General features: G+C 35.5%; 2 protein-coding genes across 5 annotated transcripts in view; both read right to left on the bottom strand.

Moving 5' to 3' along the window:
- Nucleotides 1-25,677, bottom strand: part of LOC145328919 (telomerase reverse transcriptase-like) — a 28,428-nt gene extending 2,751 nt beyond the window's left edge. The window contains exons 1-21 of one of the 2 annotated variants that reach the window (XM_080172871.1): nucleotides 25,575-25,677; nucleotides 24,784-24,875; nucleotides 24,665-24,706; nucleotides 23,703-23,769; nucleotides 23,137-23,191; nucleotides 20,086-20,197; nucleotides 14,809-14,930; nucleotides 13,908-13,998; nucleotides 11,438-11,539; nucleotides 10,911-11,002; nucleotides 10,355-10,455; nucleotides 5,847-5,918; nucleotides 5,181-5,251; nucleotides 4,700-4,823; nucleotides 3,258-3,376; nucleotides 2,935-3,041; nucleotides 2,581-2,722; nucleotides 2,165-2,305; nucleotides 747-830; nucleotides 523-568; nucleotides 27-108 (exon numbers count right to left, since the gene is read on the bottom strand). In XM_080172871.1, the coding sequence (XP_080028997.1) occupies nucleotides 27-108; nucleotides 523-568; nucleotides 747-830; nucleotides 2,165-2,305; nucleotides 2,581-2,722; nucleotides 2,935-3,041; nucleotides 3,258-3,376; nucleotides 4,700-4,823; nucleotides 5,181-5,251; nucleotides 5,847-5,918; nucleotides 10,355-10,455; nucleotides 10,911-11,002; nucleotides 11,438-11,539; nucleotides 13,908-13,998; nucleotides 14,809-14,930; nucleotides 20,086-20,197; nucleotides 23,137-23,191; nucleotides 23,703-23,769; nucleotides 24,665-24,706; nucleotides 24,784-24,875; nucleotides 25,575-25,612 (1,902 nt within the window). In that variant the 5' untranslated portion in view covers nucleotides 25,613-25,677. Of the gene's footprint in view, nucleotides 1-26; nucleotides 109-522; nucleotides 575-746; nucleotides 831-2,164; nucleotides 2,306-2,580; nucleotides 2,723-2,934; nucleotides 3,042-3,257; nucleotides 3,377-4,699; nucleotides 4,824-5,180; nucleotides 5,252-5,846; nucleotides 5,919-10,354; nucleotides 10,456-10,910; nucleotides 11,003-11,437; nucleotides 11,540-13,907; nucleotides 13,999-14,808; nucleotides 14,931-20,085; nucleotides 20,198-23,136; nucleotides 23,192-23,702; nucleotides 23,770-24,664; nucleotides 24,707-24,783; nucleotides 24,876-25,574 lie in introns of both variants that reach the window. The other variant, XM_080172870.1, reaches the window with a different exon arrangement.
- Nucleotides 25,675-27,181, bottom strand: part of p115 (General vesicular transport factor p115) — a 56,799-nt gene continuing 55,292 nt past the window's right edge. For 2 of the 3 annotated variants that reach the window (XM_080172868.1, XM_080172869.1), the window contains one exon: nucleotides 25,675-27,165. The gene's annotated coding sequence lies outside the window, so the exon portion shown is untranslated. The remainder of the gene's footprint in view (nucleotides 27,166-27,181) is intronic. The other variant, XR_013882729.1, reaches the window with a different exon arrangement.

Genomic DNA, 27,181 nt, shown 5'->3' with positions numbered 1-27,181 from the left:
AATAAATATGAAAACTATTGTAATGCCTGGAGTAAACAATTCCACAGCCATTTCTCTTGTATTGTTCCTCCTCTACATTTTATAAGCACGTCTAACATTACAGTTAACCTGCCAGGGAAAACAGTTAGGTTAATTAAAAGGGACAGTAGCATGAAGTGCATTTAACAAGTTTAATTGCAAGCGTTAGTTACAAGAATACCATCCTAACATGTATAATTTTGTATTACAATAAATAGCAATCATTTTAAATTTTTAGCACCACCAAAATAGTCATTATGCTGTTTTTTTGTGAAAACAGGATAGCCATATATGTTGCATATGGTCAAAAATATGAATTTAAAGTCTTCATATTTTTAAAACTACCTGGTAGAAAATTTAAATTCTTTCAAATATATGTAAACGCTTTTTAAAATAAAAATGACATCCTATTTTCTAGCTTTTTAAAATGTTTTTACTTTTTAACTTTCTTCATAGTTCATTTCTTTCTTAAGCAAAAACAAAATATATTATTTCAGTTTTTACCTTTTTAATGCTATGTAGACATTAGCTGCCAGACTCTTTAGACAAGATTCCTATTATTTAATTTGATGTATTTTTTCTGTTTTATTTATAGATTTGAATATAATACAGTTGTCGAACGTTTTGCTAAATTCCAAGTGTCTGAATAATGCCTTTACAAAAAAACACTAAAGTTTTACAAAAATAAATATTCGTCAACAAATTCGATTAAATATATGGACAACAAATTTCCTTTGGATTGGTATCATTAAAATATAAAGAAGACAACTTCAATCCACAGAGAGAAATAAACTTGTTACAAATCCATAATCCTAAAATAAATATTACATTAGATTTATCAAGCACCTCATCCAATACCTTAATAAAGCATGTAAGTCTTTCTGTAAGTTCACTAAAATAAGAATTTTCAGGGAAACTTTAATTATGGCCAGAGTGAGTTTTACTCTAATTTGCGGATTGGCTTTACCCCAAAGGAAAAAATCTGCCCCCCCCCCTCCGGCCCCCCCAAGAAAAATGGTGGGACAATTACAACACGTCAAAGAAAAAATACATTTTGCCCCCTCCCCCCCCAATAAAAAAAAATCAAATGTTAAATTATTAAAATAGTTATATGATGTTAAAATTCAATGTAAATATTTAATGCATTAATGATGAATGAATGTTTATATAAGGTTTATTGATGGATGATTCAAAAAGGGTAGTTTCACGAAATTCATTTTAACTTAATTTAGTGAACCGCATATTTATTGCTAGTTAATGGGTTAAACCCGCGACCGTGGCTCAACACGTAGCGCATCCGCTCGTCGTCGGGAAGGTGATAGGTTCGAATCTTGGTCCGACACCGCGTCATAACTAAAGACGTTAAAAATGGTTCCCACTGCTACTATGTCAGATGCGCGACGTAAATAGTTAGAGTGGGGGGAATGCCTTGGCCCAAAACAGGCGCAACTCGCTACCATGCACAGTTAGGACTTCTCAGACAAAGGTCGTGCATCTCAGAGAGTTGGTTGTCTGATGGGTGAATGGACGCTTTACACCGCAATCATAAGTATTGTATGTATGTTTCAAGGTGCGTGGAGAGAGGTCTAGTTACCTAGTACCCGAAGCGACACCTAGCCCCCTAGAGTCTTAACTCTCTTAATGGGTTAAACTATATTTATATAGCATATATTTGAAAGAATTTCAATTTTCTACCACGTAGTTTTGAAAATATCAAGACTTGAAAATCGTCTTTTTAAATTGTATATATCACAAAAAGACGATTTTCAAGTCTTGATATTTTCAAAACTACGTGGTAGAAAATTGAAATTCTTTCAAATATATGTCATGTAAATATAGTTTAACCCATTAACCAGGAAAAAATATGCGGTTCGCTAAATTAAGTTCAAATGCTTTTTGTGATATATGCAATTAAAAACGACGATTTTCAAGTCTTGATATTTTAAAAACTACGTGGTAGAAAATTGTAATTCTTTCAAATATATGCTATATAAATGTAGTTTACCCAATTAACCAGGAAAAAATATGCGGTTCACTAAATTAAGTTCAAATGCCTTTCGTGAAACTACCCCTTTACCATCAAATATGTAAGATTAGTTCGGACAGACGGACAAATCCATCATGTAACAAAGCTTTCCAAAAATACCTGGAGGTTTATTCATTGAGGGCCAAGACTGAGCATAAGACATATTAGAGTTGCTGTAGGAATCCATATTAGGACAAATACTTCTATTACTCAGCTGAATTATTGAACCACAATAGCTGAAACTATCAATACTCTCATCTATAAAAGGACACTCTTTAATAACATTTTTTATGACATAAAAGGGAGTGGATGTATAAGCATTTTGTAGACTCAAGAAGGGAGGGGTCATTGACAAAACTGTTATAAATTCACGACGCAAAAAGATTTACCATCTATTGCAACATTCCTGAATTCCTATCAATGAATTGAATATTAACAAGTTATCAAGCAACTACAGTCATTGGAATGACCAATTTTCAACTTTGTTCATTCTGACATTTGAAAAATCTTTATAAATATGGAGTGTCCCTTTCCTAAAAGATTGGTTTGAGTTTTAGTCTTGTTAAAATTACAGCCGTGGCTTGGAAACCCCTCATTGATAACTGCTAGAAACTTGTGAGCAAGTTCTTTAGATGTTGTCATGTACAAGAAGTCGTCAGCTCCTCTTAATAACATTCCCTGAACAAAACAAAATCATTTTTCTGATAGTTGCTCATTAATAAGCATATCCAAAAAAATGAAAAATTCACAACTAGTAGGAAAATTATGTCCATTAGAAACAACAAGCTAATATCTGTATGAGAGCAAATTTTAAATTTATTTATGTTAGAAATAGATCATTTAGGCTACACTGTTAGAAATAATTTAGAAAACCAACTTTGTAGATATACCTTTTTGTCTTGTAAAAATTCGACCATTCTTTTCTTTGTCAAGTATCCATAATAGATGTCAGAGAGCAGAGAGCTAAAAGGATCACCTTGCAGCACACCATTCTTTACTAAAGGAAGTACAAGTCAAATTTTTGTTAATTCTATTTAGTTTTGAGGCAACTTTTTTTTGTACACATTCTGTCTGTCTGTGCGTCTGTACCATCGCTAACATATTAACCGATATGGTTCTCCTTTACAGTGAAGATTCTCATAGCTATAAGAAATGTTTTAGTACTATCTTTAGGAAGAACCCAGTAGTTTGAAATATTTCAGATATGGTTTACCTATAAAATTCTTCCATTGTCCATCTACATGAACTCTGACCACATGTAGAAATATTCTTGTATTAATATTATTCAATGTGGTTTCATTTTCTACAGTCTTATACTTTTTCAAAATCCTTAGAGAGCAAGAGATAAATAAAATCAATGTTGAAAAAAAAATTTAAGAGCATTAAAATGCGCTTATACACCGGTTTATATAAAGGCGAAATGAAAAAAATTCAGAGCAGTTATAGTCAATGAATCACTGAAAATAACATACAGTGTGTTTTTTTATGAGAACTTTTTTGAAAGCAATTTTACCCCACTTATAGTTATCAGAATTTAATGATTAATGGCTTATTTTCTTCGTTTTGTAAGGCAATTAATAGAACAACAAAAAAATATTTCAGTTTTTATTGAAAAAGTACAGTAAAATCTAAAATTCAAAACTTAGGTGTCAACATCTAAAAATGGTTTTAGCGCATTTTTCTTATGCTCAAATAATCAACCTTTTGCAAGAATGGCTGCTAAACACTTCAAAGTTAAGATATAGAGCTAAAAATGTATACAGATACTATTAGGGACATGTACTAGAACATATCAAAGTTTGAAGGTCATATCTCAACCAGGGAGGGAGTACTGGCCCCCCAAAGTCGACTACAGAAAATCCATTTTTTAAAGAAAAATGCGCTAAAACCATTTTTATATGTTGACACCTAAGTTTTGAAATTTAGATTTTACTGTACTTTTTAAATAAAAACTAAAATATTTTTTGTTGTTCTATTAATTGCTTTAAAAAACAGAGAAAATAAGCCATTAATCATTAAATTCTGATAACTATAAGTGGGGTAAAATTGCTTTCAAAAAAGTTCTCATAAAAAAAACACACTGTATTTACTAGAGCGTTTAATCTATGAGAATTGCATGATTTCCAGTTTTAAAATCATGAGAGTCTGGAAAAGAAAACAGACTTAAGTAGGGATAAAATATTTTTATAGAGTAACTGCACCAAGAAAAATATTAGGTAGGTTATTTAGAAAATTATAAAAGTTAAAGGGAGGGGGCGAAAGTGACACTTTTAAATCAAAACTAAAAGTCAAAGGAACTAAACTAAATAAAGAGTTACAGCTCTTAGATTTAGCATGGCAGTTGCTTTAAAGAGGTACAAAATAGAACTGTAAAAAAACGGCGGAGAAACTGTTGCTTCCGCCGAAAACCGCCGTTTCCTGCAGAATTTTTTTTCCCATTCTCGCCAAATTTTTAATCATCGAAGAAAATTTTTTTTCCATAAAAATTTCCCTAATATTTTCACACTTGCCACTGCCATGCCATGTCTATTATCAGAGCTGTAACTCTTTATTTAGTTGAGTCCTCTGACTTCCAGTTTTGGTTTTAAAAAGTGTCACTTCCGCCTCCCGCTTTTAATTTTAATGTTATTAATATTTATCTCAAATTCATTCCTTTTAAGTTCAGTTAGTTTAATGCTACCGAAAGCATCAATGATATCCGCAACTACACAATAAATTTTCTCCTCAGGAAGGCTGAGTGTTGTTAAGAACTTGGTCCACGCAAGATGCAATGTTTTTCCTATAATAGTTATCTCTATATCGCATTGATTGTATATATATAGATTTCCGCTGATAGTATTCGGAAAATTGTCTGTAATAAGATACTATACATTTTATTTCAGAATGGCTGAGAAATGACAAAATCAACTTAAAATTTTTTTTATTTTCAGATAAAATTCTAAAAAGAAAGTATACGGTGAAAATTAAGCTTTATCTAAACTAAAAGTTGTTGGTATTACCCTAACTCAATTGTAAATTATAAGCATGTCTTTGAAAGAGAAATAGTACATTGAAGAATAAACTTTACTTTTCCTCCAATTCTTTTAAATGCATTTTTTCTAACATTGTATATTATCTCAATCAAGCAGTAACTGACCTGAAAGATCTGATTTAGCAGGAAACCTGGCAGCTATGGATTGTAGCACTTTCTGCATTGATATGTGCGAACTATAAAAAAAATAGTCACATTAATCTTATCCATATATAATAGTAGTTTAAGATCTCGCCAACCGCTGGACCGATACAGAATTTGATTTGCAAAAAAGCCTTCGCATAGGTCCAAGGAAAGTTTATAAATATTTAGGGAGGGGGCCTGCACCCTCTCAAATGAAATCATCCCTAGTAATAAATTACACCCCCCTCCCCTAAAAATTTATATTTTTACTTTTCTTTATAAAACTAAAATCGAAAGTGGATGGTCAATTCGCACCACACTTCCATTAAGTGCCCCAGGGGCCTCTATGGGCGTAGCCGCTAATGGATATATAAACTTAATTTTAAAAAAAGAAATTTAAAAATGAAGGATATTTACAGTAGATATCTCGTAACCCACTTAATTATAGAATGAATGATTACCTGGCACATAGACGTCCAAGGGGGAGGGGGGGTAAAGGGGTGATTACCCCCAAAATTTTGGATTTTCAATTTTTACCCCCCCCCCCAAATAAAAAAATGCCACTATGAAATATAGATTACCCCCCCAAAAAAATTTTATTTTCAAAATTTTACACCCCCCAAATTAAAAAGCTTGGACGCCCCTGACCTGGCATAAGAGTCCTTCTGCACTGTCTTCACTATAGGTCGTACATCAAATTTGTTGAACTTTGGTAGAAACCTAAATTAAGTTTAGGTAAATAAGAAAGTCGAAACTTTTAAACAGAATACGTTCGTACGTCCGTCTGTAAAAAATAAGGTAAAAAAATAGATATTGATGATTTTATTGACTATTGTGTACTAAGATATTATTAACTTCTAATACTGCGCTACATAGGAACATAATTGTCTTTGTAAAATTCTATTTCTCGTATTCATTCGAATCCGGTGGATAGGAACCGGTTCTCATCCATACAAAAAAACTATGTCTAGCATCGTATTATATCCAGCTTTCTACGAGGGTGCAAGCTTTTCCGCAGTGGACCTATCCGGGGAGGAGGAGAAGAAGATGTACACCCCCGGGCAAACCTGCACCAAACCACCTGTTCTGACAGCCATGTCTCCCGTCCGGGTTTCCCCCACGGGGCTGGCCTAAAGGGCTTTTAAGTCAGCCCCTGTCAGCTCTGGAGGCCTTGGAGGCCTTTCAACTCCAACCCTCCATAACCACATCCAACATCACCCCCCCTCCTCCCCTCATCCTCTCTGGCGACATCCATCCAAATCCTGGTCCCAAATACCCTTGCTCTACCTGCTCCCGCAACATAACCCGCTCCTCTGGTGCCTTCCTCTGTAACTCCTGCCAACTTTGGGTTCATCCCAAATGTTCCCTCCTCTCATCCAAATCCGAATACAATTCTAACTGGTCCTGTCCACCCTGCATCTCTGCCTCCCCTACCCCCTTCTCACCCATTTCCCCCCAACAATCAACACCCCCACCTAAATCCCGTGGCCCCAAATTTCCATGCCCTATCTGTTCCTTAGGTGTTACAAAATCCACTGGCTCCTTCCAATGTAACTCCTGCCTCCAATGGGTCCACCCCAAATGTTCCCTCCTTCCATCCTCCACCCACTACTCCCCCTTCTGGATATGCCCCTCCTGTTCCCCCCAAAATTCCCCCCCTCCCTCACCCTCCACACCCAACTCCCCGTCTCCCCCACCTTCCCCAACAGCACCTCCATCACCACCACACCCACAATCACCCCCGCCCCCTCCTCCCCCCACCCCTGCCCCCCGCAAACCTCCTGGTAAACCTTTCATCCTCCAATTCAACTGTAACGGTCTCCTTACCACCCAAGATGAACTCCACAACCTTATTTCAACCCTTAACATCCCAATTACCTGCCTCCAAGAAACTAAACTCTCCTGCAAATCCAATCCTAAACCCCTCCCTGGCTATAACTTCATCAGGAAGGATCGACAAGACCGACCTGGTGGAGGAATAGCCTTCCTCATTGCCGAAGACATCCCCTTCACACACCTTAACCTCAACCACCTCTCCAATGGCCCCCTTGAGGTTGATGGCATCCAAATTTCCCGCAATGGCTCCCCTCTACAAATCATCAACCTTTACCTCCCCCCACACTCCTCCTGCCCCCCACAATACACCCCTGACTTTAACCTCCTTTTTGAAAATCCAAATGACCTTATCCTAGTCGGTGACTTCAATGCCCACAACCCTGCCTGGAACTCCATTACCCTTGACCAATCTGCCATGAATCGTGGGGAGGCTCTGCTGGAAGCTCTCAATGAGAGCAGCCTTTGCCTCCTCAACGAGGATTCCCCTACCCGCCTTCCCCCCAATGGCCAACCTACCTCCCCTGACCTTTCCTTATGCTCTGCCCACCTTGCCCTTGATTTCTCCTGGCACACCCTTACCACCCTCCATTCTGATCACCTTCCCATTCTCCTCTCCATTCCCGAAATCACCAGAACCCCCCGCCCTGTCAAAACCTTCCACAACTTCCATAAAGCAGACTGGGACACCTTTACCCTAGAAACTGAAACCCTTTTTGAAGACCTTCCTGACCCTTCCTCCTGCTCCCAAGGTGAAGCCACTTTCCGCCAAATCCTCCAAACTGCCTCCAAACACACTGTTCCTGCTGGCTTCATCAAAAATTCCAACCCTACCCTCCCTCAGTCTGCTAAACCCCTTATCCAGCAAAGAGACTCCTTAAGAGAAACCAACCCCCATGATCCTCAAATTCAAATCCTTAATGACCAAATCTCCTCAATAGTAAACCAACATTCCAACAAAAAATGGCAAGAAACCCTTTCCAAATCCGACCATAGAACAAATCCTTCCAAATTCTGGTCCCTCCTCAAGTCCCTTTCCGGCAAAAACAACTCCCCTCCCTCCAACCAACCCATTTCCTTCAACAACAACAAAGTCCACACCTCTCACCTCCACATTGCCGAATCCTTCACCAGTCAATTCACCTCTGTCTCCCGTCATACTTCCAACCCTTTCTCCAGAAAAATTATCCGTAAAATCCGCCGCCGCAACCACCTCAACAGAAACTTCCAACCTTTTACCCCTGCCCTTGTCCTTGAAGCAATTAAAAATTCCTCCAATTCCTCTGCACTTGGCCCCGACAACCTTAACATCCTTCACCTTAAACACCTTGGTCCAAATGGCATCTCCTACCTCACTAAACTTTTCAACCTCTCCATCTCCGCTGCCAACATCCCTGCCATTTGGAAACTATCCAAAATCATTGCCCTCCTCAAACCTGGTAAACCCCCTGACCTTTCCACCTCCTACCGCCCAATCTCCCTCCTCTGTCCTGCAGCAAAAGTCCTTGAACGCCTACTCCTCCCCTACCTTAAACAATCCCTCTCCACCCACCCCTCACAACACGGCTTTAAACCCCTCCACTCCACCACCTCCTCCCTCCTCAACCTTTCCACCACCATTGCCAATGGCTTCAATCAAAACCTCCCCCCCAGCCGCACAACTGTTGCCTCCATCGACCTTTCCAAAGCATTTGACTGCATTCCCATCCACCTCCTTCTCCAAAAAATCTCCTCCTCCAACCTTCATCCCAACATCATTAGATGGCTATCCTGCTACTTGCGTGGCAGGATGGCTTTCTGTTCCTATCAAAACACCAATGCCTCTCCTAAAATTGTCCACACTGGCGTCCCCCAAGGCTCTGTTATCTCCCCAGTCCTCTTCAACTTCTACATAGCAGATGCCCCCCACATTCCCCCTGCCCACACCTCCTCCTATGCCGATGACCTTAACTCCTTCCACTCCTCCCCTAACATCCCCCAGTCAGTTGAATCCATCAACTCCCACCTCTCCTCAATCGCTGACTGGGCCTCCACCAACGGCCTCTCCATAGCTCCCAACAAATCCACTGTCACCCTCTTCACTTCTGACCGCAAGCACCAATCCAACCTCCATCCTCAAGTCCAAATCAACGGCTCCACCCTTCCCCTTGAGAAAACCCCTAAAATCCTTGGAGTTACCTTTGACACCTTTTTCAATTTCAGTTCCCATGTCTCCACCATTTCCTCAAAAATTTCCTCCCGCCTTAGAATCCTCAAATGTCTGGCTGGCACCAAATGGGGCCACCAGAAGGAGACTCTCCTCACCACCTACAACACCCTCCTCCGCCCCATCACCACCTATGCCTGTCCTGTTTGGTTCCCTAACACCTCCAAAAACAACATTGACAAACTCCAAGTCCTCCAAAACCAAGCCCTCCGCATCTGTACTGGTTCCACTAAAAAATCTCCCATCAGCCACCTCCACCAAGAAACCAAAATCCTACCAGTACGGAACCACCTTTCCCTTCTTTGTTCCCAATACCTGGCCTCCTCCCTCCGCCCCTCCCACCCATCCTTTCACAACGTCACAACCCCCCCTGGCCCTAGATCCAAAAAATCCACCCTTCAATCCATGTTCCTTCCTACTCTCCAACCTTTTCTTTCCCCCGACAACACCCTCCTTCCCACAAACTACAAATCCACAATCTCCAGACTCCACACCTCAGCTGTCACCCAAGCCATAAATTCTTACCCCCCTAATCCTGTCCTTAATCAAGCTCCCCCTGACATCAACCCCTCCGAAATCCAACTCCCCAGGCACTACAGAACCATCCTCTCCCAATTAAGATCCAACTATTGTCCTAAACTCCAAAGCTACCTCCATTCCATCAACGCTTCTCTTACCCCCAACTGCCCATCCTGTCCTGTTAATCCTACCCCAGAAACAGTCCAGCACCTCTTTTCATGCCCAAATAATCCTACAAATCTTACTCCTATGGACCTCTGGCAAAATCCCACCCATGTAGCTGCCTTCCTCTCCTCCCATCCAAGTTTCACCAGCCTTCCTCCCCTCCAACGCCCCCCTCCAGAGCCCCCACCATAAGCCCACGCCCCCCCCCCTCACCCCACTGATGACTACCCGGACCGGAAACTGACTATGAGCAGCCAAAACAACAACAACAACGAATATAAAAATGTACAATCTTAAGATTAAAACCATTTTTTTAGCCCCGAGGTGCCGTAGGCACGGGCTAAAAAATTCTATATCCGCGGAATGCCGTTTATAATACGATGAAAGAAATAACTAATACCTATTTATTTTAACTCTGATAAAAAAAAATTACCTTAGTTCGGAAATATTGGGACTTGTTCTAGAAGATTTTAGTTGTTCTAACTGGTCTTTGCTCATTTTTATATAGTTATTCTTTGTCAATTTTTCAAGTCCCTGATTTTTTAAAAACCAATGTTTTTTAATGCATAAATAGATATGATTTAAAAGGGTAGGTAAATACTGTTTAGAAATACTTGAATTGTAAATCTGATTTTATGATGGACCCTTATTGGTAAACTTTAACTTGTCTTAATGCTTATTTCTATTTATTTTTAATCAGAGAAGTATTTATAATGCCTAGTTAAAACTAATATTAGATAAAAATAAGTGGTTAAAACGTTTGAGCACTCATCTTAAGAAACCAATAAATAAAAATTCAGTAAAAGTCCACAAAGTTGTTAAGCCAATTAATAAGAAAACGTTATTGTAAAACTTTGGGGACTTGTGTAATAAACAGCCCATTGTCCCCACTCGCTCTCTGACAAAAAAATCTGTTTATTAATTACTGTCAAAATACCTTTCTTAATAGATATGTTTTTACGATTTATTACAACTGAGTTTTCCTGTGCCTTATGTATCAGCTCTTTCCAGACAGACCTTCTATAATAGAGAACTTTTTTCTTACAATTTCTCTGGCTTACATCTGTTATCTTAAACAGTCCTGGATCATATAATTTATGTTCATAGTGCTTAAATAAAAAAAAATTTAATAGCTTAAAAGCTAAAGAAATCTACTACTAATTACTGTACGAAAAGAACTGACATTAAAGTGAAGGTGTTGCAAGCGCGCATCCATTTTGTTTCTGGTCTGTTAAAGAGTGGTGTACTTAGTAAACCTAGACAGTTATCCATGTTTAATTCTCTAATTATCAATTCACAGACGGAAATAAGGAAGTTGTAGGTACTTATATAAAATCTTCGCTTCAAAGAGGTCTTATCTAAACTTGAAAAATTAAAGTTGCATAAGCCATTTGTAGTAAAATGTTGCTATTGGCATGTTCGGTTCTAAGAACGTATGAATAAATTTATCTGCTTCCCAAAACAACTGTTCTTTATTATGTTATTTGAGCTCAATTTTTATGGTATATGAACACACCTTGGACGATTTGTTCAAAAAAGGCGCCAAAAAGCCATTTGATTAATTTTGCAGCAACATTCTGGGCTAGATAGTGGGGCTGGTCTGATAACCATGCCATGTCTGAAATAACAATATTAATAAGTATTTCAAAGGATTAGTAAAGAAAATAGGGGGGGGGGGGGGGTACAAAACACAGAAGTATCTACTGTGTGGTTTCAGGAAGTTTCTTATCTATCTTGGAGTGGGTACCAATAAATTACAAGAGAAATCGTCACTAGAAAAATTTTTTGGGAAACCTTTATTATACATACAGGGTGGGGCAAATAAGACCGGACAAACTTTAAACAGCCATAGCGCCAAAACTACTTGACCAATCAGGACGTTTGACCACACTATAAAAAGCTTAGGTAATGACCTTTTAGCACAAAAAAATCTTTAGACGAAGATGGATGTGTACAACGAGCTGGCCGCGCTTATGTTCAACAAGGCAGATTTCAAATGCGCCGGTGGTTTAATCTGGATTCTCGACTAGGGCCCACTATAACTGACCTCAGCCCATCTGTAGGTGAGGTAGAGTTATGCAACTTGCTGGGGATACTGTTAGATACATAAGTAAGACACTAGAAAAGACTAGAGCACTCTATCTGAAATGGCTTGGCCGTAGTACTCCAGCAAAGTGGAACGGGGCAGATTTTGAGATGTAAAAAACGTCAAAAACCATGAAAATTCGCGAAAATTTCTTGGTTCTTAACTTCAGGGACCCGTATTGAACTTTAAAACTCATTTTAGACTATTGGTTGCGCTGACAACCCTAGCTGAAACTTCATGCCAATTCTAAAAAGGTAAAGAACGTCGTTCTAGCTCAACTGTGGTCCAAATAAGAGCCTCCATGTATAAGGGTAGCTTGAAAGTTGGGCGAATTTGAATCCTGCGGTTACTCACGTTCCTAAGGAAATGTGGCCTCCCAGCAGCCCGATCTTAATTCAATGGACTTTTGGGCCTGGGGCTACTTTGAAGCATGCACCAATAGACGTGCCCATACCAAAAAGACCTCCCTCATTGCCACTATCAAGGAGAACTACGCCAGCTTGGACAGGTACATTTTGACCTGGACCTGCCGGAGGTTGAGGAGGCGGGTAGAGGCGGTGATTAAGGCTGGCGGCGATTTTATTGAATAATCTAATAGTCATATACCAATTTTGCTTGCCAGTTTTTAAAATTCAATAAAATCTTTAAAATTGACGATTATATGTTCATTTGTTTCGAAGTTAGAATTTGTCCGGTCTTATTTGCCCCACCCTGTATATTAAATGTAGTGCTGAGTTGAAACCACTTTAGATATAATTCTATAACATAATGTACCAATTTATTATCTTAGTTAGGCGGATCTAATAATGATATTAGCTGTTTTTATTAACAGACTAATCCTAAAAAATTTATAATGTAAAAAGGACTTTAAATTTAAAAAAAGAAGCCTTTTTTTTTAAATTCTGAAAAAAAGAGTTTGGGAACTCAGTACAGGGAGGAATGGGAAACTTGGCTGTTTATTACATATTAGTCCCCAAAGTTTGATGATAACATTTTCTTATTCGTTAGTTTAACAACTTTGGAAACTTATATTGAATTTTGATTGGTTCGTTTATGTGTGTCCAAACGTTTCAGCCAATAATTACAATCTACAGAAGGTTTCATTTTGTGCTTCATCAATAGAGATGTACTTCATTTTATCAGCCATTGTCTTATCCCTTTAGATACCTGTCAGGAACTGTTGATCAATTTGAAAGCCTAACTATAAAATAATACAGATTAACTAGGAATACAATAAACCCACAACTATTCAATTTAATTCAATCTCAGTCAATAAAAAAGTAATTGAGACTTTTAAACCTTTTAAGCTTCTTTAGAAATTATGTTTTAAGGGAAGTGATTTTATAAGGATTCTTTTGAGTGAATGAAGTTAGATGTTCAAATTTTAATTTCCATTAAATATATATTTTTTATTTGGACTGAATCCGTTCAAACGGATATGGATTTTTTTTGCGTATTTGGACAGACAAAAAGAAAACTTTGCTGGATTCATTTCAAAATAAGGTCATTTTAAATAGGTTATCTAAGTACGTAGGTCTAAAATATATCAGGCAAAGAGATCCATTTCGTTTTAGTGGGGGTAAACCATGAAATCTTAAGGGATAAGACAATGAACGATAACCTGATGCGCTCATCGAATTATGATAAACAAATTACCCCTTCTTTACATAAAAATTATTGGTTGAGATGGATGAAACATTTGAACACTGCTAGTTAATAAACCAACCAATGCAATAAAAGTTTCTACGCCAACGAATAAGAAAAACTCGTGTACTGTTTTGTAATAAACAGTCAAATGTCCCCTCCCTCCCTGGGGAAACCTATGATTACCCCTAGCAAAATAATTGTATGGGATGGCTTTTCTCTTTTAATATTGGACTAACTATTTTTTTTTACCTACCTTTAATATTAAATTTCTGTACTAAACCTCCCAAAGGCATCTCCATAAGACGAGGGCTATTTAGATATCTTCTCATTAGCCGATCCAACATCTTTAATAATAAAGTATCAAAGTTTTTAAGTACATTTTCAAATATGTTGATATTTTAAACCGGTTATCTTTTTCTTTTTAACCAGGGATAAAAATCCAAGACAAATTTCAAAATATGGTATTATTATTGGATTGTCGAATTATAAATGCACCTAAAGAGGAAAAAACGTATTATTTGTTTAAAATATGAATATAAATGTTACTTAAGAATTTTATCAAATAAGTTTTCTTCAATTGTCCCTTTCCAATGGATAAAAAGCAGTGTTGCGGATCCGCATTGATTGTATGCGGATCCGGATCCGTATCCTCCAAATTTGGTCAATGCGGATCCGGATCCTTGACAATAAAAATAAAATCACCAAATTTTTCAAAAAATATTTATTCCTTAATCTCCAAGTCAAAAATACTTTTAATTTTTAAGTCCGAACCTAAACCTTAAAGATTGGCTCTCATCACGAGAATGTCTTTGTAAGTGACTATTTTATATAAATTTGGGTAGATTTTTCCATAAATTTATACCCCAGGATCCGGATCTTTGGACTCAAAAAAATGCGGATCCTTGCGGATCCGGATCCGCAACACTGATAAAAAGTTACGTGGATATTATGCCAGGGGAAATATTGAAGTCAATTTAAGTTGCTAACATGGAATTTGTCTATTGGTCAATTCGCTCATCCATTAGGATTTAAGGGGATAGGAGAATCGTTATTTCAGCCCACTACGAGTTTCACTTTACTAAAGAAAATGAAAATCTGGTGTAAGATCCAAGTAATAATATATCCATTCCTTTTCCTTTAAAGTGCCTGCTCACCTTTCTATGTCTATTTCCTCCAAAAAGTTGATAGACATGACATCTATGTAGAATGCTCCGCACGAATGCATATAGTTGATTGCCAGGTACAAAGTCAGGTGCGGAGACTGGACAGTGCCCGTCTAAATACAATCAATATTTAAAGGGGAAACAACAAAAGAAAAATCCTGATAAAAAAGTAACATGATCTATATGTGTGTATGTCTGTCTGTCTTTCCCGAAGGATCTCTCTTACCGTACAACCGATATTGTTCTACTGTACAGTGTAGCTTTGTATAGATTCTGGGAATGTATATAACTATTTTGGGGGAGGGTACCAACAACCTCCCAAGAGAAATCGCCCCTAAAAAAAAAATTAACCCGACACCCAATTTTTCCTTTTTCTTTTTAAACCTAAAATTGGTTGTGGGGGAAGGGCGACCTCCTCCCTCCACCTCAAGTTCCCCCCCAGAGGCCTCACAGTGCGTGGCAGGTAGTACTTTATAAGGCAACTAAAGAAAATATATACATTCTTCGCCCCTAGCCTCTAGGGGTAAAGTCCCCCTCCTATATACAATTTTTTGAAAAATATAGAGATATTTTCAAACAAATAATCTGTGGCAAAATTAAACCCAGGTTGTCAGCAGTACACACAAAAATTTAAATTAGTACAAATAATTTCTTTTTTTGGTTGGGCGGACGGACGGACAGACATCTAGCTACTTTGTTTATTATAGCGGCTTCGTCTTAGCCTCTAGGGGCTTTGCCCCAAGAGGTTTGATCACCATATTTTTTTGGAATTTTAGATTTAAAAGAAAAATTTTAAACAAAATTTTATTTTGGGGGGGGGGGGGGAATTTTTCTTTTGGGATAGGGGGGGGGGGGGTAATCGTCTCTACTATTTTAATTTCAGTTTTAAAACGAAAAAAAACACAATTTTGTGGGGGGAGGTATTTTATCATTTTTTTGGGGGGATGGGGGGTGGCACACCCCCCAAGAAAATAGTTAAAAACCTTCCCAGGACCTATGAGAAGCTACCCTGTAAAGAAGAACCCGGTCGGTTCAGCGGTTAGCGAAATCCTTAGATACAGATACATTACACATAGACTGTATTATTGTATTATAGACTAACGGCTGTGGCCCTAGCATTTAGGGGCTCTTTATTCGAACGGATATGGAAGAGCTATACATTCGACGGGATATGGAAGGGCAGAAAAATAGCCTAAAACCTTACTTCGACTTATTTGTAAAAATAAAGTAGCCTAAAACCATATAGGGACCTATAAGAAGCTTCACTATACAGGAGAACCATATTTGTTCTGGGCTTAGCGAGACAAAAAATAATACAGACTACTTTAAATAATAGGGTATACTAGCGGATTTGTTCCTAGCCTCTAGGGGCTTTGACAAAATCACGTAAAACTAAGTGTATTAACAAAGTTGAAAAGAAAAGCTATAAATGTACATTAAAAGTTTCTTCATGTTTTTGTATCATATTTTTTAGGGTCAAAGGGATATCCGTCTAAAAAAAGAAAATAAGTTTAGGATATACTCAAAATACACAAAAACACATTCTTCTTCTTATTTAATAATTTATTCTTTTAAGAACAAACTATACATAATTAAATCACATATTAATTTAAAGGAACTATCATACATTTAAATTTAAAAAAAAAAAAACATAAACAATTTAAAGAATAATAAAAACATTACGCTAACTACACAGTAATAATAGAGTTAAAAAATTGTAATTAGTAAATTGTCAAAATATATGACATTGGACCCGCTAGGCTTCGGGTAGGGTGAGGGGGCTACTCACAATGGGCTATAGTGTGTACAAACATATAGCATTCATCAGTATTTTTTTTCATTAAATACTGGATAATAATGTTTATGGTAAACATATACCAAAACAAATAATAATGTTCCCATGTTACTCTGCATGGGCAGACATATGATAATAATAATGATAATCAACAAGATAATAGATTTGTAGTTAAATATATTTATGTTATTCTTCAAGTAGATATGTTCTTCAAATGGATGTAGTCAAGATTCCACGGAAATAAAGATGGAGGAAAACCGTCTGCTTTGCTTTAAATGAAGTTTACTATTGTCACTTTTTACACTATATACAAGATCAACATAGACAGGTATCAATGCTTCTCAGTGCTGATTTCTTATGCAGTGTATACCATGACTTTGAATTGAAGGGAAAGTGTCAGAGATCACTGCAAGTCGTCGACAGCAAGACGCCAAAGTTTCAATAAAGAAACCCTCTACCCATAAAAAATGGCAGCTGCCTGGCATGAGTAAAACCAGGAGATAATAACTGAAACATCAGGAGTTATGTAAAAAACAAATTAGTTATCTCCAAGCTAAATTGTTTTGTCCCATATTTACCAATGTGATGATGCGAAGTTAGGTTCAGATTACAGCCAAGCGTCACCCAGCAGTCAGGCTTGGGAGGAGGGAGAAGGGGTTAACAGGTTCTTGTAGAATGATGTTGGGAGGTTCTTCCATAAGGAGGGTGAGGAGGAGGGTTGGTCTGCAAGTAGGGTTTGTGGGGAAGTATATTCCCCAACAGATAACACAGAAAAACATCTTGGAAACAAAAAAAAGAATTTTTTCTTATATTTTAAGCTGGCTTCACTGAATGGTTTTGGTATGTGGAAATTTCTACATGCTGGTTTTCTCACTTCTTTACATAAATTGGTTTCAAACACATTTTTCAACCTGTATTATATATAAGCTGACTGTGTATAAGAAAGACTGAATAATTACAGCCATAATGGGAGCAAGCCCTTTAGCGTCCACACACGACAAAGGCTACAACATAACTGACAAAAACACATTCTATGGAAAGATTATTTAGGATTCATGATAAAAACAAAAAAGGATGTTTTTGACTATTATTTGGCTCATAAAACCTTAGAATTTGTAAAAGAAGAAGCATTACAAATGCTTTTTATTAAAGGGGGGAGGCGGAAATGACACTTTTAAAAACCAAAAATAAAAGTCTAAGTAACTCAACTAAAAAAAGAGTTACAGCTCTGAGATTTGACATGACAGTTGCTTTAAAGAGGTACAATATGGAACTGTGAAGAAAAGTCGTCGGAACCGCCGCTCCTGCTAAAACCCGCCGAATTTATTTTGCCTTTTCTCGCCATTTTCAAATATAAGGAACAACAGGAAAGTGGAAGGCTGCTGCAGAAGAAGAGAAGCGTGGTTTTACTAGAAATATGATGCAGTTCAATTTATTTACACTTGACACTTTTTAAATTTTGACAAAGAGAAAAGTAGGTTGCGGGTAAAATCCGTAAAGGTGTGTGTTTTAAGGCGTAAAAACAGTATCAGCTTGACATTAGCAAAGCTTTTGGTGAATTTTTCAGGTTTTATTAACAACTTTCAGGCCTATTGTTAAATTTTAAAAAAAATAAGGAATACACATATTTAGTGAATATTATCGTTCAACTACTGCTTTTAAGCCTTAGAACACACACCTTTAAGGATTTTACCCGCAACCTACTTTTCCCTTTGTCAAGTGAAAATATAAGGGATATTTGGCGCTGCAGCTAGGCAGGCAAGGGGCCTAGCTCTTATAGGATATTACAGGAAATTTTTATGAAAAAAAAGTTAATCTCAGATGATTGAAAATTGTATAATTTGGCGAGAAAGGGCAAAAAAAATTCGGCGAGAAGCGGCGGTTTTCGGTGGGAGCGGTGGTTGCACCACCATTTCTTCACAGTTTCGCCAAATCTAAGAGCTGTAACTCTTAATTTGGTTGAGTTCCTTTGACTTTTAGTTATGGTTTCAAAAAGTGTCACTTCCGCCCCCTCCCTTTATTATTAAGCACAACTAAAATATTAAGTCGCAAATAAAAGTAAAATGGTTTTATGCAACTTTAAAACTGTTAGCTGCATAGCTTAAGAATAGATTGGCAAAGTAGATCTTGAGAACCATATATTAAGATAAATATAATCACCCCTTTTGTAAATCAAAATTATTGGATGAATAAGTTTAGATACTTTTGGTTTATACAACCTTATAAAGTAATAATAGAAGTCCTCAAAGTTTTGAGCCAAGGAATAAAAAAACGTTTAAAATTAAACTTTTGGGGCCAGTGTAATTTACGGCCAAATCTAAAAATGTAAGTATGTCCTTAAACAGAATAATGTATTTACGCAGTTTTATAATTAGATGATATACGTTTTTTACACCTTTAAATAAGCATTCTGCTTACTAAGTTTTAATACTCTACATATGGTCATTTTTGCTTTTACTAATGTTTGATTTCAGAGCTTCGCTTTTATAGATGTTGTCATCCTGTTTCATATTAAATTGAGATAAATAAATTGAAGTAAAAGGAATGTTTTTTAGGGTTAATCAGTTTTTAATGTAAATCAAGGGGTAGGCAACAGACGGAGGCAAAAACATTTCTAAAGAAAACATTTAAGATCTTAAAAATATTTGTCAAATTTTGCAATGGAATTAAAGGTTAAGTAACAGGATGTTTAGGTATCTGTCAGTAGCTAAAGATCTCGCTAACTACTGAACCGATATGAATCTCCTTTACAGTGAAGCTTTCTAAAGGTCATGCGATGGTTTTAACTAGTTTGGGCGAGGATGTCCTCCACCCTCCCAATAGAAAAAAAAACTCTCCAAAATATTTTTAACAAATTTGAAGTGTCCATAGAGGTTTATAGGAGTCTAGCCGCTAGAACCAAGAAATATTATGCTGTCCTAAAAATTATAAGGGGGGGGGGGGGGGGGGTGGAAGGTTAATGAAACCATCTGGTAATCAAAGTATAAGTGGCACTTAGAATTTTTTTGGCTATTTTTATAGAAAATCTGTCATAAATTACGTAGGAATAAACTTTTTTAAACATATTTTTGCTTTAAATCATGTGAAATGATACAAAAAAAACATTTTTTTTTCAGATTTCTACTACCAGTAACTACCAGCTAAAACCGTTTGAAATGTTTTGGAGCAGCAAAGAATATTGTGTGGAGATAGGTTTCGTGACGATTTGCCTTGAAAATAAGCCAAAAATGGCTAAACGGCTTAGCTGTTATTTTTCCAACCTTTTGTTCGATTTAGGGAAAATACGCCTACCAAGAATTACTCATGCAAAAATTCAGATCGAAATTCGAATTCTAAGTGCCATTTATACATTGATTACGAGATGGTTGCATTAACCCCCCCCCCCCCCCCTTTATCTACATAATATAAGTTAAGAAGCATCAGTAGTTAATCTTTGGATTTCATATTCCCATCTCCATAACATAAGCACCTACCTAGGATTAGCTTCAGCGGAATCTTGCTAAATCGAAAAAGAACATCGCTCAATAATCTTCTGAACTCCCTTCCTTCAAAGATTTGATTAGATTCAGGATAATTTCCCCCAACCTGAAAATCATTAAAACAATTATTTTAATGTTATTGTAATTAATAAGAATGAATAGTAGTCCAGGGATACAAATGAATAAGACAATGGCCGATAAATTGATGTAAATCCCAAATAATTATACACAAAATTACCCCTTTACAATTAGTAGTTGAAACGTTTGGACAGTGGACACTCAACTTAATAAACCTACTAATCAAGTAAAAATTAAATAAAAGGCCACAAAGTTATTAAGCTAACGAATAAGAAACGTTATCATAAGACTTTGGTAACTAGAGTTATAAACAGCCCAATGTCCCCTCCCTCACTGATAGTAATATATATATTTAATAAAAATAGTTAAGTAATGATGTAAAGTAAAAGCAGGGGTGTATATTCTGCACAAGATTCTGTCATTTTTTCCCCTGCTACAAATTTTTGTATCCCCCCCCCCCCCCCTCCTAGTAATTTCCATCAAAAATGGAACTCTATATTTTATTCATTTAATTACCCCTCCCACATATTTTTTTAGTTTTTTTTCCTCCGACCACATATTTCTTATTCCCCCCCCCCCCCCTTAGCTTGATCAATTTTGCAGAATATACACCCCTTAGTAAAAGACAACAAACCCAAATTTAAAATAAATTCAAGTAAATTAAAAAATCAGATTGGAGCTCCCATATAATATTGTTATGCATCTTATATCAAAGGTTGTCCTTGTCTTAATATTTACTTTAACAGAGCCCAATTCAAATATACAGGGTGCGCCACATAAAACCGGACTTTTTTAAAACGCCCATAGCGTCAAAACTACTTAACCAATCAGGACGTTTGACCCCACTATAAAAACCTTAGGTTATGACTTTTTAGCACAAAAAAATCTTTGGACGAAGATGGGCTCGTACTCCAAGCTGGCCGCTTTTATGTTCAACAAGGCAGATTCGAAATGCGCTGGTGGTATAATCTAGATTCTCGACTATGGCCCACTAAATTGGACCTTAGCCCATCTTAGGATGAGGTATAGTTATGTAACTTGCTGGGGGTACTGTTGATACATAAGTAAGACAATAAAAAAGACTAGAGCTTTCTATCTCAAATGGCTTGGCTGTAGTACTCCGGTGAAGTGAAACGTGGCAGATTTAAAGATGTCAAAAACGTCAAAAATCGTGAAAATTTCTGGATTCTCGACGTTAGATACCCATATGGAACTTAAACACTCATTTTAAACTATGGATTGCGCTGACAACCCTGGCTGAATCTTCATGTCATTTCCAAAAAGGTATAGAACGTCGTTCTAGCTCAACTGTGGCCCAAATGAGAGCCGCCATGTTGAAGGGCAGCTTGAAAGTTGGGTGAATTTGGATCCTGCGGTTACTCATTTTTCTAAGGGAATGGGGCCTCCAAAGCAGCCTGATCTTAATTCAATGGACTTTTGGGCCTGGAGCTACTTTGAAGCATGCACCAATAGACGTGCCCACACTACAAAGACCTCCCTTATTGCCACTATCAAGGAGAACTTCGCCAGCTTGGACAGGTACATTTTGACCTGGGCGTGCCGGCGGTTGAGGAGGCGGGTAGAGGCGGTGATTGATCCTGAAGGCAATTTTATTGAATGATATAATAGTCATATACCTAGTTAGCTTCCCAGTTTTTAAAATTTAATAAAATCTTTAAAATTGACGATTTTATGTTCATTTGTTCACAAATTAGAAAAAGTCCGGTTTTATGTGGCGCACCCTGTACTTATACATTTGCAAAGTATTTATTGCGTCATCAACTTAAAAAACTATTTCTGAAACAATGTTGTACTTGTGTATATGTGTAAAACTTGAACTTGCAAAGTAAAAGTTTGTCCCTATTTATCTTGATAATTTACTTGGTAATTACTGTGCACTGTACATTCCTCCTTTATGCAATTTTGTGTTTTTAAAAAGTTCCAAAAAGCTATCATTCTTTTAGCAAATTTGCGAATTCGGAAAGGAATTAAAATTTACGAATTAGAAAATTGTATTTCCCTCAAAGCGTTACGGATAGAAAAACATTCAAACATAGCAGATTAACTACAATAAAAAGTTAACATCATAACCTAAAACTTTCCATTAACCTAAACATTTTACAAACTTTTCATGTAACAAAATTTTAAAATTAAATTATGCAGAATGTTTGGTAAAAATATAAAAATAGCTTGGAAATTTGCTAACTTCTTCATACAATAATAATGAAGTGCTGAACTATTTCAACAAACTATTTAAAATTTCAGTTTCGTACTTTGGCAAGTTTTAAATATGCTAAAACTTAGATATAATGAACTAAGCACGTCATTATCTTAAAAACAAAAAGCTATTTTCTTAAGAAATGTATACATTACTACCTTAATGAAATTGGAGGCCTTTTTAGCGTTTGAAAATTATTATTATAATGATATATTAATATTATGTAGTTCAGTGACTCAGAGTAATATATGAGTAGGTCACATGTCAACAATTTATACTTCCATGACCCATGGACTGGTAGACAAAGTAAGTTGCATACTAGATGCTTTTTGGACAATGGAAACCTCAGAAGAAAAAAAATCGGTAGCCTATTTTTAATTGCGATAGAAAAAAATAAAAAAAGTTAGTTGTCCTTTAATCTATGAACAAAAAAATCCTATAGATCGACTGGAAATCTAATTTTGATACTATTTACAAAATAATATTTTGAAAATTGGATCAAAAACAACTAGGTTAGATACGTGGAAATTAGCAAACAAATAAAAGCCGCTAAAGAGCTGCGTTAAAACTGTCAAACAACCATATACTTCAATACGCGCGCTGCATAAGAAGGGGTTGTTGAAAAGAAAAATCAGTGGTCTAGCTCTAAAAGCAGCTGAGAAAATCTCATTTTCCCCATAGTGTTACGGACTGACGGACAGACAATATGACTTATGGAGTAGCTTCTCTACTGAAAATATTAAATTTACCTCCATTCGTTTTATTGATTCAATAATTCTCTCTACCTTTTGATCCAAGCTTAACCTAAATGTAAAAAAAAATAATTAAAAGCGAAGCTTTTCTATAATTAGGGTCGGTCCGTCCATCCGTTCGAAACGGATAGCTTTTTGCGTTGATTTAGGCATGTTACAATTGTCCTAGATAAAGCCGTTATCACCGTTTACGCAAATGTGTCAAAACTTCCCCCCTCTTATCCGATTGATCTGATTTTTGGAATACTGATTCCTAGGAAAACAAAGTACAATGTTATAAGCGAAACATCTCTATAATGAAGTCCTGAAATGTAAGTAATTATCCTGTATTTATTCAGTTTTTCATCAAACTTACTTTTATTTTTGTTTCGACTATCATACACTTATGTTCTGATTATTTAGTTCTGACACTCTACAAGTGTTAATGTTAGTTTGTCCTACCGTTTCAGAGCTTCGCTTTAATGGATGATGTCATCCTTGTTTTATCCATGAAAATGATATTTTATTCGTGTTTAAGAATTTTTTCAAAGAAAAAACACCAAATATATTATAATTTTATTTACCTTATATTAAAGAAAGAAAATCTTATTTTCTCTTTTGTAGAATTCTTGTATAATCCAAGCTTACGAACTAAAATAGTTTAATAATTCGAAGATTTTAAGATTAAATTCATAGATTTTTTTATTAAAATAATCTTAAAGGAACAAAAATGGTCGAATTCCTTTATCTAAACTGTTTCGTAAAAAGAAACTGAATAAATCGTGAGATAAATTCTTTTATATTGACTAGGGCCATCAGTCCCTAGGGCCCAACAAAACAGGAATTGGCCTAAAATTTCTTAATGTCCAATCCATATACAACTGATTATAAAACCATAGATAAATATGCATTTTTATACAATTATAGCCATTGACTAAGTGGAGGGGGGGGGGGGGGGAAGTTCTGACACATTTGCGTAAACCAGGTATATAGGCTTTATCTTTGGACTGAGAGGATAGGTTATTAGGGATAAAATCATTCTTATATGATGAATTTTCCCAAGTTTTAAAAGTTTTTGGATAGGCCTCCAGGTTCCGGAGCTCCAGGCCTCCAGGTGGTCTCTCTACAGGTAAAAATGAAAACAATTTTTTTTTACGAATTAGAGGTCAGCTTATGAAATAAAAAATGCATGTTTTTTTCTTTAAATATGCGAATAACATTCAAAAAGATGCATATTTTGTTTTATAAGTTGACCTCTAACTCTTTTTAAATTTTTTTTTCATTTTAACCTGTACAGAGACCACTTGGAGGCCTGTAGCTCCGGAACCTGGAGGCCTATCCAAAAAATCTTAAAACTTGGAAAAATTTATCATATAAGAATGATTTTATCCCTAATAACCTAACCTCTCAGTCCAAAGATAAAGCCTATATACCAGGTTTACGCAAATGTGTCAGAACCCCCCCCCCCCCTTATTGTAAATATTAAGTATAAGTATCCGCGGTCAAATGCCCGAAAAATTTCTGTAAAATAATAAAAGAAACTCACCTATTGGAGTGTTATATTTATAACCAGTTTTATGGACATTTTCTAAAACAAATTAAATATTAATAAGGTTAATTTTATCGCAAAGTATTTTTGTTTTAAAATTCTTTATATGATGTTACCTTTAAATTTGGGAGTATTTTGTACTTTTGGTTTTGATTTAGTTTTTTCTGTTCGTCGTAATTTTCTTTTCTGGGATTTGCTTAAGTTTGACCTAGGTAGCAAATAAGCTAAATTGTTATCTCATTTTGCAGTATGGCTTCGAAACAAATTATTATCCGATGGATTAGAACCAGTTCTCAGCCATACACGTATAGCATTGTATTATAGACAATTTTCCACGAATATCAAAAGAAAAATTATAAAATAAACACCATATTTAATCTTATAATTTTTTATTTTAATATCCGCGGAAAGCCCTCTATCATACGATGCGATAAATGTCTATCATAATATTGAAATACATATTTCTTGGTCGATACTGTAGTTTCTGTAAATACAGATTAATACTTTTGTCTATTGGTCCCAGGGATCGAAGGGGGTTAAATTGGACTTAAATATATAATATGGTACCCAAAGTTTTAAGAAAAGTTTAATGGGGGTAAAAATAAATATTTTAAGTAGCAAAGCTAGACTATAATTCACTTGTCTGTCAGTAACGCTAGATGGAGAATTACTCTCCGTTGCTAATTAAGATAGACTGCGGAAATTCTTGGTAAAAATACATAGTACCAATTTGCAATTATACCTTCTACTTTTCATAAAGGTTTCGTGATTTCTTCTATGATCCATCGCATATTATTTTCGTTTTTTTTTTATAAGAACTGTAACTCACTTTGTCTGGTTGTGCATTCATGATTTTTTGTACTCTACTACTTAAGATGTTGTCTAAAAAACAACCTAAAAAAATTACCATTCTTTGGTACAATTTGCGTTGAAAGCTTCAACCATGATGAAAAACCAACTAATTTTTAAACCATTTTTGTTCACAATATTAGGTTAATCATTCTATATCTGAAAAAGTTGTTGAAAATCACACTAAAACAGACAAGAAAAGTATAAATATCATAATAAATAGATAAAAACATTATTATTATAATTCAATTTTGTTCATTTGCAATAAAATGTACAATAGTTGAAAATTTAGGACGTAAAATAAATAATTCAATAAGTTGATAAATAATACCTACAATTTTTTTTATAAATGCAATTGTGATGGTAATAATTAGGGGGATGGGGGGTAAATTGAATAAATAACATTGAATTTGATAGAGAAAAATTTTGTTGTTTTAATCCATTATAGGTAGTTTACAAATCAAAGGATTCATTTCTGTAAAAAATGTTGCTATCATTGTACCCAAGTTATTATTAAGTAAAATTGGTAAAAAAAAATTTTTTGTTTTTATAATTTAGTTATGAGTAAAAAAAAAAGTATTAAACAAAATATTTTCTCATATATATGGGTAATAAAAGTATTCTTAAAAGCACAAATATTCTTTTATGTCAAAAGGGTAGTTTTACGAAAGGCATTTGAACTTAATTAATTTAGTGAACTGCATATTTTTTCCTGGTTAATTGGTTAAACTACATTTATATGGCATATATTTGAAAGAATTTCAATTTTCTACCACGTAGTCTTGATATTTCAAAAACTATAAATATAGTTAAACTCATTAACTAGCACAAAATATGCGGTTCACTAAATTAAGTTAAAATGCATTTCGTGAAACTACCCCTTTTGCCTTTCTTGGTAATTTTAAAGGTAGAAAAATTGGAAGATAAATTTCAAGAACATTGTCCTTTTTTTCCATGAAAATTTTTATAAAACTAATAAAATATTAAACAATACATAATTCAAATAGTAACAGAATAAAATAAATAACAATTATATAATAATTATAAATAAAAATAATAAACTCATTGTTTCACATCACTGGAAATAAGGAATGCATATAAATATAAAACGTTCATGGATAAAGAATATGACATCATTAATGAAAATTTGGTGGTATCCATTAAAAAGCCCAGTAGAACACAGAAAAAAACATCTCTCACTTATTTTGAAAGCAACAAACATTCTGCCTCTTCTTTTTTTTACAATGATACGAGAAAATGTTAAATCAAAGCTATAATGAACAGAATCTTTTTATAAAAATAATCAATAAAATGAAAGTATGACCGCCCGAATTAGAAAAAACAACAGGTTACTTAGAGCTATTTCAACCTATTTAAACCAAGTAATGTGATTATTCTATACCTAATCGAGTTAGAATCTATTACACTATAATTATATCTAATTCCCATTTCTTAACTTGAAAAACCAAAAATTATAGATGAACATTACATACCTACCTAACTCAACTATACTAAAATTGCCCCAATTTTTTGTTGTCGGATGTCATACTCTTTAATATCCATGATAAACTCAAAACCAGGGTAGAAACATGTTAAATCTAATTCTAGGGAAGAACTGTAAAAACATCATTCTTTCTGTTTAACTCCCTCTGAAAAGATTAGTAG

The sequence above is a fragment of the Acartia tonsa genome, chromosome 9 (genome assembly GCF_053477335.1).
Source record: "Acartia tonsa isolate MP-2025a chromosome 9, ASM5347733v1, whole genome shotgun sequence".
NCBI classification, from domain to species: domain Eukaryota; kingdom Metazoa; phylum Arthropoda; class Copepoda; order Calanoida; family Acartiidae; genus Acartia; species Acartia tonsa.
Note: the sequence above shows the minus strand (reverse complement) of the source record. Positions and strands in the feature narration are given on the sequence as shown.